Source organism: Gymnoscopelus microlampas, assembly GCF_963454915.1.
Source record: "Gymnoscopelus microlampas genome assembly, chromosome: 5".
NCBI classification, from domain to species: Eukaryota; Metazoa; Chordata; class Actinopteri; order Myctophiformes; family Myctophidae; genus Gymnoscopelus; species Gymnoscopelus microlampas.
Window position 1 is genome coordinate 35,406,555 of NC_139942.1, and position 14,887 is coordinate 35,421,441.

The 14,887-nt window shown below is 39.0% G+C and overlaps 1 protein-coding gene across 1 annotated transcript in view; it reads right to left on the minus strand.

Annotated features, from left to right (window-relative positions):
* Nucleotides 1-14,887, minus strand: part of pth1r (parathyroid hormone 1 receptor) — a 59,625-nt gene that overhangs the window by 6,348 nt on the left and 38,390 nt on the right. The window contains exons 6-10 of the mRNA XM_084057967.1: nucleotides 12,286-12,472; nucleotides 10,574-10,727; nucleotides 9,841-9,901; nucleotides 9,297-9,363; nucleotides 9,062-9,156 (exon numbers count right to left, since the gene is read on the minus strand). Coding sequence (XP_083914093.1) covers nucleotides 9,062-9,156; nucleotides 9,297-9,363; nucleotides 9,841-9,901; nucleotides 10,574-10,727; nucleotides 12,286-12,472 — 564 coding nt within the window. The remainder of the gene's footprint in view (nucleotides 1-9,061; nucleotides 9,157-9,296; nucleotides 9,364-9,840; nucleotides 9,902-10,573; nucleotides 10,728-12,285; nucleotides 12,473-14,887) is intronic.

The following is a 14,887-nucleotide window of genomic DNA, read 5'->3' on the forward strand; positions in this document are numbered from 1 at the left end:
ACATGTATATTATCACTGTAACGCAAAGTCACATTTATTTTGAAATAGCATATTTCATACATAAAGCCAATTCAAGAATAAAATGACATTAGATATGCCTCAAAAAGAAACGGGCATAAGCTAAAATGTCTTTATAAAAGGCTTCGTAATTGGCACAAGTCACGAATCCTATGACTGACATGAAGACAGTACAGAGATCTGAAAATTGGTGTAATGTGTTCAACTTTCATAGTTCTATAAATCCAGAAGCTGCATTCTGAATGAGCTGCAGTATGTAGAATGAGTCTGATAGAGACCTGAGCGAAGACCATTACAGTAGTCTAAGTTACTGGATTTAAAGGCATGGATAAGTTTGTCTACGCTTGAAATAATAACTGTCAGCTACTGTACAATGGTCTAAATGTACAGAAGGCTACAGCAATTGGTTGGATACTGACACCAGGATATTGACACCAGGATACTGACACCAGGATACTGACCAGGATACTGACACCAGGATACTGACAAGGATACTGACACCAGGATACTGACCAGGATACTGACACCAGGATACTGACCAGGATACTGATACCAGGATACTGACACCAGGATACTGACACCAGGATACTGACCAGGATACTGACACCAGGATACTGACCAGGATACTGATACCAGGATACTGACACCAGGATACTGACACCAGGATACTGACCAGGATACTGACACCAGGATACTGACCAGGATACTGACACCAGGATACTGACACCAGGATACTGACCAGGATACTGACACCAGGATACTGACCAGGATACTGATACCAGGATACTGACACCAGGATACTGACACCAGGATACTGACCAGGATACTGACACCAGGATACTGACCAGGATACTGACACCGGGGTACTGACACCGGGGTACTGACACCAGGATACTGACCAGGATACTGACACCAGGATACTGACCAGGATACTGATACCACTTTACTGACACCAGGATATGGACACATAGCATCACATATAATCAAAAATTAGGCTTGTTTGACCATTTATGGGTTTTGCAATTATGTAGTTATCACAAAAGTAAAATATCCTTAATGCATAAGGAAATTTCCACGAGGTTTCTTTCACTAGTTGAGGCAAGGTGATATGAAGTCTATCTCAAGACCCGCCCTACTCTGCCTCCTTTTTGGTTGGTTGAATTTGTTCTGAGGGTGGTGCGTAAGCCAATCAGAGGCGGAGTGACATCTCACAGTGTGTTTTTTCATTTTGGTAGCACTTTACAATAATGACCCGTTATAAAGCATTTATAAACGTTTATAAGTAGTTTGTAGATTATTAACAAATCATTAACAACCTGTTTGTTGACATTTGTAAATGATTACTAAAACCTTTATAACTACAGTTACAAATAATTTGTAAAGTATTAGTAAGTAGTGAACTATTCATGAATAAGCCAATTATATACATCTGTAAAAGATTATTAAATCATTTGTAACGACCCATTCTAAAGCATTTATAAACGTTTATAAGCAGTTTGTAGACTATTAACAAATCATTAACAACCTGTTTATTGACATTCGTAAATGATTACTAAAACCTTTATAACTACGGTTACAAATCATCTATAAAGGTATTAGTAACTATTCATGAATAAGCCATGTATAATACATCTGTAAATGATTATTAAATCATTTGTAACTGATGTTACATAATATATACAAGCTATTGGTAGCTTGTTCATGTTTAACATATGCTTTGTTAAACATTCCTAAAGTATCTATAAATCCTTAGTATATGTTATTATGTGCCCTATAGTAAAGTGAAGACAGTTCATCATTTACAACTGTCTGTTAATGTGTTTGTTCATGTTTAACATGCTTTGTAAAACATTCCTAAAATATCTATAAATCCTTTGTACATGTTATTATGTGCCCTACAGTAAAGTGAAGACAGTTCATCATTTATGACTGTCTGTTAATGTGGACTTTCTCCTTACCTGTTGCAAACTACCTGGCTTTCATGAATGCAGACACCAAACAATTACTAGAATTATCATTCATGTTAAGCAAATGATGCGTAAGACATTCGTAAAGAGTATGTAAACCATTTGCAGACGTTATCATGAGCCTGAGCCTAGTTGCTTCTTTTGGGCTTGTTTTCATAGACCTGTCCGCTTGTTTCTTTTGCAAAATCTGGCAACACACTGATTACCTGCATTACACCTGCAGTAGCCTACTAGGGAGGAAGTGAACAGTGATGCAGTTGCAGACTGGACAGAAATATGTCTAATTCATGTTTTATGTGTTTTAACTGTCTTGTTGCAGGTGATTGAGGTAACATAAAATGGCTAATCTTACACACATGAAGTAGCATTATGACTAGGGGGTATTTTGATGGTGGCTGTTTGTATCCACAATGTTTGTTTTGATGTGTAGGCTAGTAATGTCCTCCATGCTTAGCAGTTTAGCTTAGCAGCTAAAGCTAACTTGCACTGGGAGGTGGTGACTGCAGAGGCTCCAAGCTGCTACTCTGTGATTCTGTTGTGATTAATTTCTTTGTTTAAATGTCAGTGTGTGTGCTGTGGCCAAGAGTTGCTACATTTTATATCTTAATAAATTGTTGGATACTTGTATACTATATAACGTTACTTTTGCCACTTTTTGATGTCACATGTTTTACTAATCACTGTTAAACATGAAATAATAATGCATAGTCTTCACTTTACAACAAGGTCCATGATAACGTTAGCAAATGGTCAACACACTCTTTACGAATGTCTTACGAATCATATATTAAACATGAAAGATAATTCTAGTAATTGTTTGGCATCTGCATTCATGAAAGCCAGGTAGTTTGCAACAGGTAAGGAGAAAGTCACATTAACAGACAGTTGTAAATGATGAACTGTCTTCACTTTACTATAGGGCACATAATAACATGTACTAAGGATTTATAGATATTTTACTCTACTCAGAGTCATAAGTTTACAAAATGTACTAAAGTACAGTGAACGTCTGTGCGGTTTGTCTTCATCACTGAAAATAACGTACATGTAAACTGATATAAAACTGCTGTCATGTGCAGTTGGGGTGAAGAAACACAACCATTTCACTCCTAATAATACCCATTTGATTTGACATCCTGACTTGCTGCTGTAGCTGAGGCTTGAACCTGTTACCTACGGCTCACTAGTCAGTGACTCTATCCATTCACCTACAGCTGTTTCCTTGGAATCTGTGGTTCTGAAACATTTTGTTGTCAACCCCCCAAATTGACATGTATTTGGGCAGTGGACCCCAATGTGAAAAGATGTAGCGTCAGGGCCCCCCATGAAAAAGATTTATATTTATGCTGTAACACATTTTTTTTAAAGTTATTTGTCTTGTTTGTTGTTCAAGTCAAAGCACCAGGAAGGCTGTACTTGTCAGCCATCTGTTAGCTCAATGGGTTGAGACGCAGTATTCATGATCCAGAGGCCATGAGTTCAAATCCCATTGATGTCTTTCCTATGATTCTTTCCTTTGCAGACTGGCTTCCAGAAGATCAACTGAAAACTACCAGGAAGGCTATATTTGTCATCCAACTGTTAGCTCAATGGGTTGAGATGCAGTATACATGATCCAGAGGCCATGAGTTCAAATCCCATTGATGTCTTTCCTATGATTCTTTCCTTTGCAGACTGGCTTCCAGAAGATCAACTGAAAACTACCAGGAAGGCTGTACTTGTCAGCCATCTGTTAGCTCAATGGGTTGAGACGCAGTATTCATGATCCAGAAGCCATGAGTTCAAATCCCATTGATGCCTTTCCTATGATTCTTTCATTTGCAGACTGGCTTCCAGAAGATCAACTGAAAACTACCAGGAAGGCTATATTTGTCATCCAACTGTTAGCTCAATGGGTTGAGACGCAGTATACATGATCCAGAGGCCATGAGTTCAAATCCCATTGATGCCTTTCCTATGATTCTTTCCTTTGCAGACTGGCTTCCAGAAGATCAACTGAAAACTACCAGGAAGGCTGTACTTGTCAGCCAACTGTTAGCTCAATGGGTTGAGACGCAGTATTCATGATCCAGAGGCCATGAGTTCAAATCCCATTGATGTCTTTCCTTTGCAGACTGGTTTCCAGAAGATTGACTGAAAAGTACCAGGAAGGCTGTACTTGTCAGCCATCTGTTAGCTCAATGGGTTGAGACGCAGTATACATGATCCAGAGGCCATGAGTTCAAATCCCACTGGTGTCTTTACTGTGATGCTTTCCTTTGCAGACTAACTTCTAGAAAAACAAGTTAAAACCACCAGGAAACCTGTAACTCTCAGCCAACAGCATAGCTCAACTGGTAGAGCGTCTGTCCAATAACATGACATGACTTGACTTGACTTGAGTGGGTTCGATTCCCACTCGAGTCAAGTGTCCCCGGTAACTTGGGGCAACGGATAAATTGACTGATATCCTTAGTGATGCTTCCCTTTGCAGACTAACTTCTAGAAAAACAAGTTAAAACCACCAGGAAACCTGTAACTCTCAGCCTACAGCATAGCTCTACTGGTAGAGCGTCTGTCCAATAACATGACTTGACTTGACTTGAGTGGGTTCGATTCCCACTCGAGTCAAGTGTCCCCGGTATCTTGGGGCAACGGATAAATTGACTGATATCCTTAGTGATGCTTCCCTTTGCAGACTAACTTCTAGAAAACAAGTTAAAACCACCAGGAAACCTGTAACTCTCAGCCAACAGCATAGCTCGACTGGTAGAGCGTCTGTCCAATAACATGACTTGACTTGACTTGAGTGGGTTCGATTCCCACTCGAGTCAAGTGTCCCCGGTAACTTGGGGCAACGGATAAATTGACTGATATCCTTAGTGATGCTTCCCTTTGCAGACTAACTTCTAGAAAAACAAGTTAAAACCACCAGGAAACCTGTAACTCTCAGCCTACAGCATAGCTCTACTGGTAGAGCGTCTGTCCAATAACATGACTTGACTTGACTTGAGTGGGTTCGATTCCCACTCGAGTCAAGTGTCCCCGGTATCTTGGGGCAACGGATAAATTGACTGATATCCTTAGTGATGCTTCCCTTTGCAGACTAACTTCTAGAAAACAAGTTAAAACCACCAGGAAACCTGTAACTCTCAGCCAACAGCATAGCTCGACTGGTAGAGCGTCTGTCCAATAACATGACTTGACTTGACTTGAGTGGGTTCGATTCCCACTCGAGTCAAGTGTCCCAGGTAACTTGGGGCAACGGATAAATTGACTGATATCCGTAGAATAACTTGTAGGAGTGTGCTGGTTCAAATCCAGTACAACCCAGGACCGAGCGGTCCTGGGTTTCGATTCCCACTAACGTCAAATCCCTGGTAAATTGGGGCAGCGGATAAATTGACTGATATCCGTAGAATAACTTGTAGGAGTGTCCTGGTTCAAATCCAGTCACCACCTTAGTAACTGAAACCGAATCTGGCCAATTCGGTCTCAGTTACTGAGATAGATAGAGGGTGTGTAGAGTAGGCGGATCCAGTACGCCCCAGGACCGAGCGGTCCTGGGTTGTACTGGATTTGAACCAGCACACTCCTACAAGTTATTCTACAGATATCAGTCAATTTATCCGCTGCGCCAATTTACCGGGGACTTGACGTTAGTGGGAATCGAACCCAGGACCGCTCGGTCCTGGGTTCAAGTTATTCTACGGATATCAGTCAATTTATCCGTTGCCCCAAGTTACCGGGGACACTTGACTCGAGTGGGAATCGAACCCACTCAAGTCAAGTCATGTTATTGGACAGACGCTCTACCAGTTGAGCTATGCTATTGGCTGAGAGTTACAGGTTTCCTGGTGGTTTTAACTTGTTTTTCTAGAAGTTATTCTGCAAAGGGAAGCATCACGAAGGATATCAGTCAATTTATCCGTTGCCCCAAGTTACCGGGGACACATGACTCGGAGTGGGAATCGAACCCACTCAAGGAAAGAATCATAGGAAAGACATCAATGGGATTTGAACTCATGGCCTCTGGATCATGAATACTGCGTCTCAACCCATTGAGCTAACAGATGGCTGACAAGTACAGCCTTCCTGGTAGTTTTCAGTTGATCTTCTGGAAGCCAGTCTGCAAAGGAAAGAATCATAGGAAAGACATCAATGGGATTTGAACTCATGGCCTCTGGATCATGAATACTGCGTCTCAACCCATTGAGCTAACAGATGGCTGACAAGTACAGCCTTCCTGGTGCTTTGACTTGAACAACAAACAAGACAAATAACTTTAAAAAAATGTGTTACAGCATAAATATAAATCTTTTTCATGGGGGGCCCTGACACTACATCTTTTCACATTGGGGTCCACTGCCCAAATACATGTCAATTTGGGGGGTTGACAACAAAACGTTTCAGAACCACAGATTCCAAGGAAACAGTTGTAGGTGAATGGATCACTGACTAGTGAGCCGCAGGTAACAGGTTCAAGCCTCAGCTACAGCAGCAAGTCAGGATGTCAAATCAAATGGGTATTATTAGGAGTGAAATGGTTGTGTTTCTTCACCCCAACTGCACATGACAGCAGTTTTATATCAGTTTACATATACGTTATTTTCAGTGATGAAGACAAACCGCACAGACGTTCACTGTACTTTAGTACATTTTGTAAACTTATGACTCTGAGTAGAGTAAAATATCTATAAATCCTTAGTACATGTTATTATGTGCCCTATAGTAAAGTGAAGACAGCTCATCATTTACAACTGTCTGTTAATGTGACTTTCTCCTTACCTGTTGCAAACTACCTGGCTTTCATGAATGCAGATGCCAAACAATTACTAGAATTATCTTTCATGTTTAATATATGATTCGTAAGACATTCGTAAAGAGTGTGTTGACCATTTGCTAACGTTATCATGGGCCTTGTTGTAAAGTGAAGACTATGCATTATTATTTCATGTTTAACAGTGATTAGTAAAACATGTGACATCAAAAAGTGGCAAAAGTAACGTTATATAGTATACAAGTATCCAACAATTTATTAAGATGAAATGTAGCAACTCTTGGCCACAGCACACACACTGACATTTAAACAAAGAAATTAATCACAACAGAATCACAGAGTAGCAGCTTGGAGCCTCTGCAGTCACCACCTCCCAGTGCAAGTTAGCTTTAGCTGCTAAGCTAAACTGCTAAGCATGGAGGACATTACTAGCCTACACATCAAAACAAACATTGTGGATACAAACAGCCACCATCAAAATACCCCCTAGTCATAATGCTACTTCATGTGTGTAAGATTAGCCATTTTATGTTACCTCGATCACCTGCAACAAGACAGTTAAAACACATAAAACATGAATTAGACATATTTCTGTCCAGTCTGCAACTGCATCACTGTTCACTTCCTCCCTAGTAGGCTACTGCAGGTGTAATGCAGGTAATCAGTGTGTTGCCAGATTTTGCAAAAGAAACAAGCGGACAGGTCTATGAAAACAAGCCCAAAAGAAGCAACTAGGCTCAGGCTCATGATAACGTCTGCAAATGGTTTACATACTCTTTACGAATGTCTTACGCATCATTTGCTTAACATGAATGATAATTCTAGTAATTGCTTGGTGTCTGCATTCATGAAAGCCAGGTAGTTTGCAACAGGTAAGGAGAAAGTCCACATTAACAGACAGTCATAAATGATGAACTGTCTTCACTTTACTGTAGGGCACATAATAACATGTACAAAGGATTTATAGATATTTTAGGAATGTTTTACAAAGCATGTTAAACATGAACAAACACATTAACAGACAGTTGTAAATGATGAACTGTCTTCACTTTACTATAGGGCACATAATAACATGTACTAAGGATTTATAGATACTTTAGGAATGTTTAACAAAGCATATGTTAAACATGAACAAGCTACCAATAGCTTGTATATATTATGTAACATCAGTTACAAATGATTTAATAATCATTTACAGATGTATTATACATGGCTTATTCATGAATAGTTACTAATACCTTTATAGATGATTTGTAACCGTAGTTATAAAGGTTTTAGTAATCATTTACGAATGTCAATAAACAGGTTGTTAATGATTTGTTAATAGTCTTCAAACTGCTTATAAACGTTTATAAATGCTTTAGAATGGGTCGTTACAAATGATTTAACTCATTCACTGCCAGAATTATTTCTGGCCGCGTTTGAACACTGCCATATTTTTCATTGAAAAAAAAAAGTACTCAGGAGCCGAGATACAGAATTTTTAAGTTTTAAGTTAACAAGGAAGTGGATGGGAGTCTATATCTTCGAAAAATCATATCTCCTTGGTCTTTGGGTCAAAAAAAAAAAAAAAATCTAAAAAAAAAAAAAAAAAAAAAAAAAATATTTTTAATTTTTTAATTTTTAAAAAAAGTCGTTTTAGTCGTTCTTGGCAGGCATGGCTTATGGACAGAAGTCGTTTTAGTCGTTCTAGGCAGTATATGAGTTAATAATCTTTTACAGATGTATATAAATGGCTTATTCATGAATAGTTCACTACTTACTAATACTTTACAAATTATTTGTAACTGTAGTTATAAAGGTTTTAGTAATCATTTACGAATGTCAACAAACAGGTTGTTAATGATTTGTTAATAGTCTACAAACTACTTATAACGTTTATAAATGCTTTATAACGGGTCATTATTGTAAAGTGCTACCTTCATTTTTTATTATTGATTTATTCGACAGTATAAACCTGTGTAAATGTTTAAAATGTGTCAATTTGAGAATAAAATGACATAATAACATATGTATTCTCTGTATTTAAAATACCGAAAATACAAGATCTGAAAGTATCTTTATACAAATCTAATTATTTCCGTCCCAGTCAAATACAAATTTCAAAATACAAAAATGTTTTTGAAATACATATTTCAAGACCATATGCATATCATTATATTGGTGCATTGCACCAAAAAAGGAGCTAAAATGTTTTCACAATAGTGGTAATTCTGTATATGAACATGACATACAGTATCATATCATATGCTGTTAGTCTAGCATTGTTTCTGTGGCAATATTACAAATAATTTTCCACAGTGATATCCCATGGTACCTGTACTGCTGTCTAGTGTCACATCTTCCAGCATTTGTTTCCCGTAGTTTAGTCGCCAAGACTCTGATGATATTCAGAAATAGCACAAAATTTACCTGGGAAGAATAGAAGACGCATGACATAAGTGTGTCAAACACGATGATGTACAATCAAACAACTCGTTACTTGACAGGTGCTGCAAAATACTACACTTTACCCCTCTGCGGGGAACGATGCAGGGACATCATGTACTTACCACCGTGGCAGTAAGAATCGGTACTTGAACTATCCATTTCAAATTGCCTGCACTTAGGTCCCAACACCTGCATTGGAAAAAAAACATCACTGTAGATCACCAGAGTATATAATACATGTCTAGCGTAAGACTGGTGCGATTACTGTGCTGTAGCAGCCACCTGTTACACTGTTGATTGATTCTAATACCACTCTTTTTCACCAAGTCTTTTTCCCTGTATAATTTCTTTCCAAAAATGACTGATTTCTCTCAAATGTCTAGACTTGTCATATAACAGTAAAGTGGACAATTACAGTTAAAAGCAGTCCTGAACATTTCCGTTATTGTAAAGGGCCATACCTGTGTCAAAACATGTACTTGTATTTTATTTTCCCATTAATGGCCTCCAGTCATTAAAATGTGACCGAAGTTTTCTCCAGGGACTAATTTCAGCAAGACTGCTAAAATCAATACGCACTAATAAAAAAAATATTGTGAGCTTCTGATTCTTCTGCCTGACAGCAACGATATACAATACAGCATATTGTCTATGTGCGGAACTCACTCTGTGTCTGCCAAGGTAGCTCTAACACTCGCCCAAACTGTCACAAACATAGCCGGAACACCTGAAAAGGAAATAGAATATCAATTAGGGAAATAATAGAATAAAGGAACTAACCACCACTTTTCATGTGGCAAAAATGAATCCTTCACCTACATAATAATGACATGCCCAAAACAGGGATACCAGGTGGTTAAATCCAAGCAAGATGTCTGCACTGATACTGAAGCTTCTCTATGTGATGCTACAACACTGGCATTCTATTATACAAATCCGTCATTTAGCTAATTATGTTTTTGATCATTGCAGTGAGGACAATGTGCACCACAGCATCCACATTGTATGCGCTGTGCTTATAGAAATAACACGCACAGTGTGTACAATGCAGGAACTGTAAAGCCTGCTTTTCGTGATGATGAGTTTCATACAGGCCTATCACACTACTGTGCTCTGTATCTTAAGGTTAATTATATGTATATCATTTTTGTTTCCCTTTTTTCAGATCTTTCACACACGCACACGCACACACACGCACACGCACACACACACACACACACACACACACACACACACACACACACACGCACACGCACACACTATAACTTAGATGATTTGTCATACTACTAGTCCATGGTGCATGATAACACACATACGCATAATGAAAACATCATCATACTCAAATCCCCAAATCTATTAAATTTCAACGTTTGGATACAGTGAGATAAGCAGAACTCACCCCATCCAATCAGAGTAAATCCCCATAGATACTTCCTGTCTGAGAAGAAGGTCATGAAGATCAGACTGTGGAGGTACAGCCCCTCCACAAGAATCCAGTAGTGACTGGTTGCCAGAAAGTATAGAAACAGGGTCACAGCCACCTTGCAGCCAATCTACGTGCGCACAAAAGAACAATGACAGATTTGATTAATGGACACATTTACACAAATAAATGGCATCATTTGTCAACAATTAACCCAAAATATGCAGATGACATTGCCCTTGTCTCGGACACAGCAGAGAAAGGAAGAGAACTAATGGAGTGCAGGAAGATCGGCCTCAACCTCAATGCAAAGAAAAAAGTAATGGCATTTAACATTGCAAGGACAAAATCATTGCCACTGCCATTGCTCGAGGTAGTCAAGGACTTCGACGGAACAGGATGCCTTGCATGGGATGAGGAGAGTGTGGAAATCTGACATGGGAGATGACCTCAAGTCATGGTTCCTCTTGCACACCTGAAGTGCATTTTAGTAATTCATCCTTCAAAAATAAACTAAGATCTGTATGTGACAGCTTCATTTGTCATTTTTGGAGGCTGTCTAATGGGCTGTACTTGCCATTAATGTTTTGTCATACTTCCGTGACCAGGGGGAGAGTCTCAGCCCTGATTGTATTAGAAATGCAGCCTTTGTAAATTAGATGCTAGTTCCATGTCCCACACAGATTGTGGCTGTAGCGCACTCTCTGACCAGACTGCAGCCTGCAAATCTGATTTTAGTAAAACCGGACCAGGGCGTGTTTGAGCAATGGTACAACAACACACAGCGAGCCAGGGTGCCCTCTAATCCAATTAGTATATTCCATGTTGCTTGTGTGGGTTTGGTGCGTGAAAAGCTTAAGGAGGTCTATTGATTTCACCAATGAAAGCTACAGCTAAAATCAGCCTCCATGCCTCAATGACTCAAACCACATGTGAAGCCAGTGGGAGTTAATTCCTTGCAGCACTCCATTCTCACATCATTCGTGTTGATAACAAGTCTTCCAGTTACTATCACCTCTAATCATTTCTATTTGTAGTTTGCACTGTGCCTTTATTTGAAGTTCCATCATGGATGCCATATGGATGTCCCTTTAGTGAACCTGTGTCTGGAACTGTGTGGGTTGAGCAAGGAACAAAGACTGCTAAGTTAAGTGTTGGATTCCCACTGACGCCAACCAAATGTGTCCATATAGTGCTGCAGAGCACTTTGGAATAAAGTGTCCATAAATTGACATGGAGCTAATTGACTAAACAAGTACATGGGTACCAGTCTTTATATTGTACCTTTTTACACATCTGCATCAAAAGGATAAACAATGTAGCTCCCTCTAGCAAATGATGGCCTTGTAAAAGCTGGCCATGTTGAAGTAAATTGAAGGGGACAAGAGATTGAAGTGGAGTGGGTCTCCACTTAAAGGTCTACTTTTATATATATATATAATCATCTGGTATACCATAGTTGTAGTCAGATCAGAACTTAAGGGTACTAAAAAAAAGAGATGATGCCTTAGATGGACTGTATGAACACAGCACTTGGATAGACGCACATTTTACTGTATATCTGCTGCAGAAACTTAAAGTAGTCTTGATCCATAACCTTGACGAGTGGCCCCTTAGCACACGAGTAATATGCAGAGTTTTTGTTATTTTCAATAATATGCAGTATTATACATTTTTGCTGCACTTACAAATTGTGTTTTGTTGGCTGGCGGTGCCTCTGTAATGGATTTGAGGTCTTCCACGCTGACTCTTTCAATGTCTTCCAATGCTGAACCAGAGTACAGCACCACATCTTTAACAAAAATACTGATGGCTCTCAGCATGAAAGACACAAACAGGTGCATGTGTATGTAGTTCCTAGTGCAGTGTAGTCGCCTGCAGGAGAAGAAAAGAGGGGCGCAATTGAGAGACATGGTCAAACATGTTATATAGAACAATAAACCACAAATCTAAACACAAAATGTAAATCTCTAGTAACTGTGTCTCTGGCGCGCACATGCGTGTGTGCGTGTGTGTGTGTGTGTGTGTGTGTGTGTGTGTGTGTGTGTGTGTGTGCGTGCGTGTGTGCGTGCGTGTGTGTGTGTGTGTCGGGGTGTATGTGTGTGTGTGTGTGTGTGTGTGTGTGTGCAAGCATTTCCACACACATGAACAATACTCATCCTAATTAGAGCCAGCTGAATTCCACGCTGACTATAACACATTCTTCAGATTTAGAGGCTTGCAAAGCACAAATATTGAATTGCTCGGCTCAAAGTGAGCTGTAAAAACAAAATTGCAAGCATGTGTTGAGTGGTACCAAGAGCATGTGAATTTCACTCCAGACAAACAAACGTTATCTGTCAAAATACCCCCAAAACATCCTCTTAGCATTAATCTAAGCATTAAGGGAAGGTGTTTTCGAGGTCACGCTACAGCACTGCAATCAGGATATTGCTGGATCTTGATATAGTGATTATGAAAAGTTCTTATACAACCGCATTTATTTTCATGAATAGGTGAGAAAAAGAAGAAAACTTTAGCAATACATTCATTACGCATAATTTGCAATTATGTAACCACATTAAACGGCTTGGCATCTGACAGGCAAACATTTGAGTATTATTGATTTGATAGTTGTGGTCATGGTCATATAATCTACTAGTAGATTAGAGTAGAGTTGCAACTGTTCTTCTAAGTCTCGACCCCAAATCTGTTAGCCAAAAATAGCCGATCGACAAGCTCACACGTGTCACGCTGCGGCGTGTTGTGAGCTTGTATATCTGATATTTTTGGCTAATGTTCCGCCCTGAGCATGGATGCTGGATTCAAGTGGTTGAAATGCCCGGTTTCTGCCTAGAAAACATTTGTGTACTGCCCAGTCTAAAAGCTGACATGTTGAAGGGGAGACATGAGCAGAGTGCTCCAGAGCACAGACCCACATAATGTCAGTTGGACCCCAGGGATGTCTTATTAAACTCATTTGGCCCATAGATTTCCTGGTGCCTGTTGGGAACTCTACTAAAGCCCTTCTGACAGCATACCTGTACAGTAAGTCACGTTGGTGGAAACCATGATAAACAACATTTTCGCATCAATTCCTGATACTCCGAATGCTTACCAAAATAAGCAAATAATTAACAGTCCCCTGTGCATGAATTAGTCTTTTTTGCCACAGAGAAAAAAGATGAATTCAACCTTGTTTCTTTTTTTTTTTTTACTACTTTAAAACAGTTCCCACTGCACCATTTTATAGTCAGTTAGAAAGAAGAAAGGCACAGTTTAGGAGAATAAGGAATATAACCATTAGATGCCATTATCTAATCTCATTTTTATTGTTGTGGGAGAAATATAGTTCAGTAACCTTGAGAAATTGCTGTATTTTACTAATTTGTTTCTGCTCTCCCTCTAAGGACTTACTTACTACTAGGTAGGGTAAGTGATTTTCTTTGGTTAAAATAAGTGTTAAATAGCTCTATATTCTGATAGTACTCATTGCTATAGAGTGTTTGTTCAGTATTAGGAGTGTCCTTGTCTCTCCACCTCTTTATTAAACAGAAAATGCATTTTCGTTTCAGTTTCAGTTTCATTTCCAATTTTATCCAATCAGGATAGAGAACTCAATCAGGATATAGATTAAACAAGTGAAATTGGAAGTGATGACACTAAGAAATGAGCAGACAAAATTGGAACTGGAACACTATACAAATTAAGCTTTAAAATGGGTACTTTCTCCTGATTGCCTGAGATTTTGACACCTACCGAAAAATGTATTTTCTGTTTATTAAAGAGCTGGAGAGACAGGGAGACATCTGTTACTGAAAAAACACTCTATAGCAATGATTACTATCAGAATATAGTATTTTAACCTTTTAACAAAATACTTTTTGTTTTAACCAAAAAATATCACTTACCCTACCTTTAAGCTATTCTGTATCTACAGTCTTTCAATGGAAGGAAATTCCATTAAACCACTGCTGAAGTCATGTAATCTTCTTCTCAGGCACAATTACCAAAACAATAGCTTATGGATCTGTGGTCTTGCAGTCAATAACAAATAACACGATTGTCAATAAGGCATTGCTTAACCTTTCACACAAAGTACAACATATTAGTATTCTATTGCACGCTATGGAAAAACGGCATGTTTCTAAGTAATGCAAGTCCGTTTCAATCACGATACTCACTGTGCTAGTGTGCTTTAGATTTACTTTAATAGACTGAAATGCACAGGCAAATAACTGCATGTTTTGATCTACCGAATAATGGCTCTAAATTTTATTTCCACCCCCTGCGTCTAAATCCCTCTCCTGT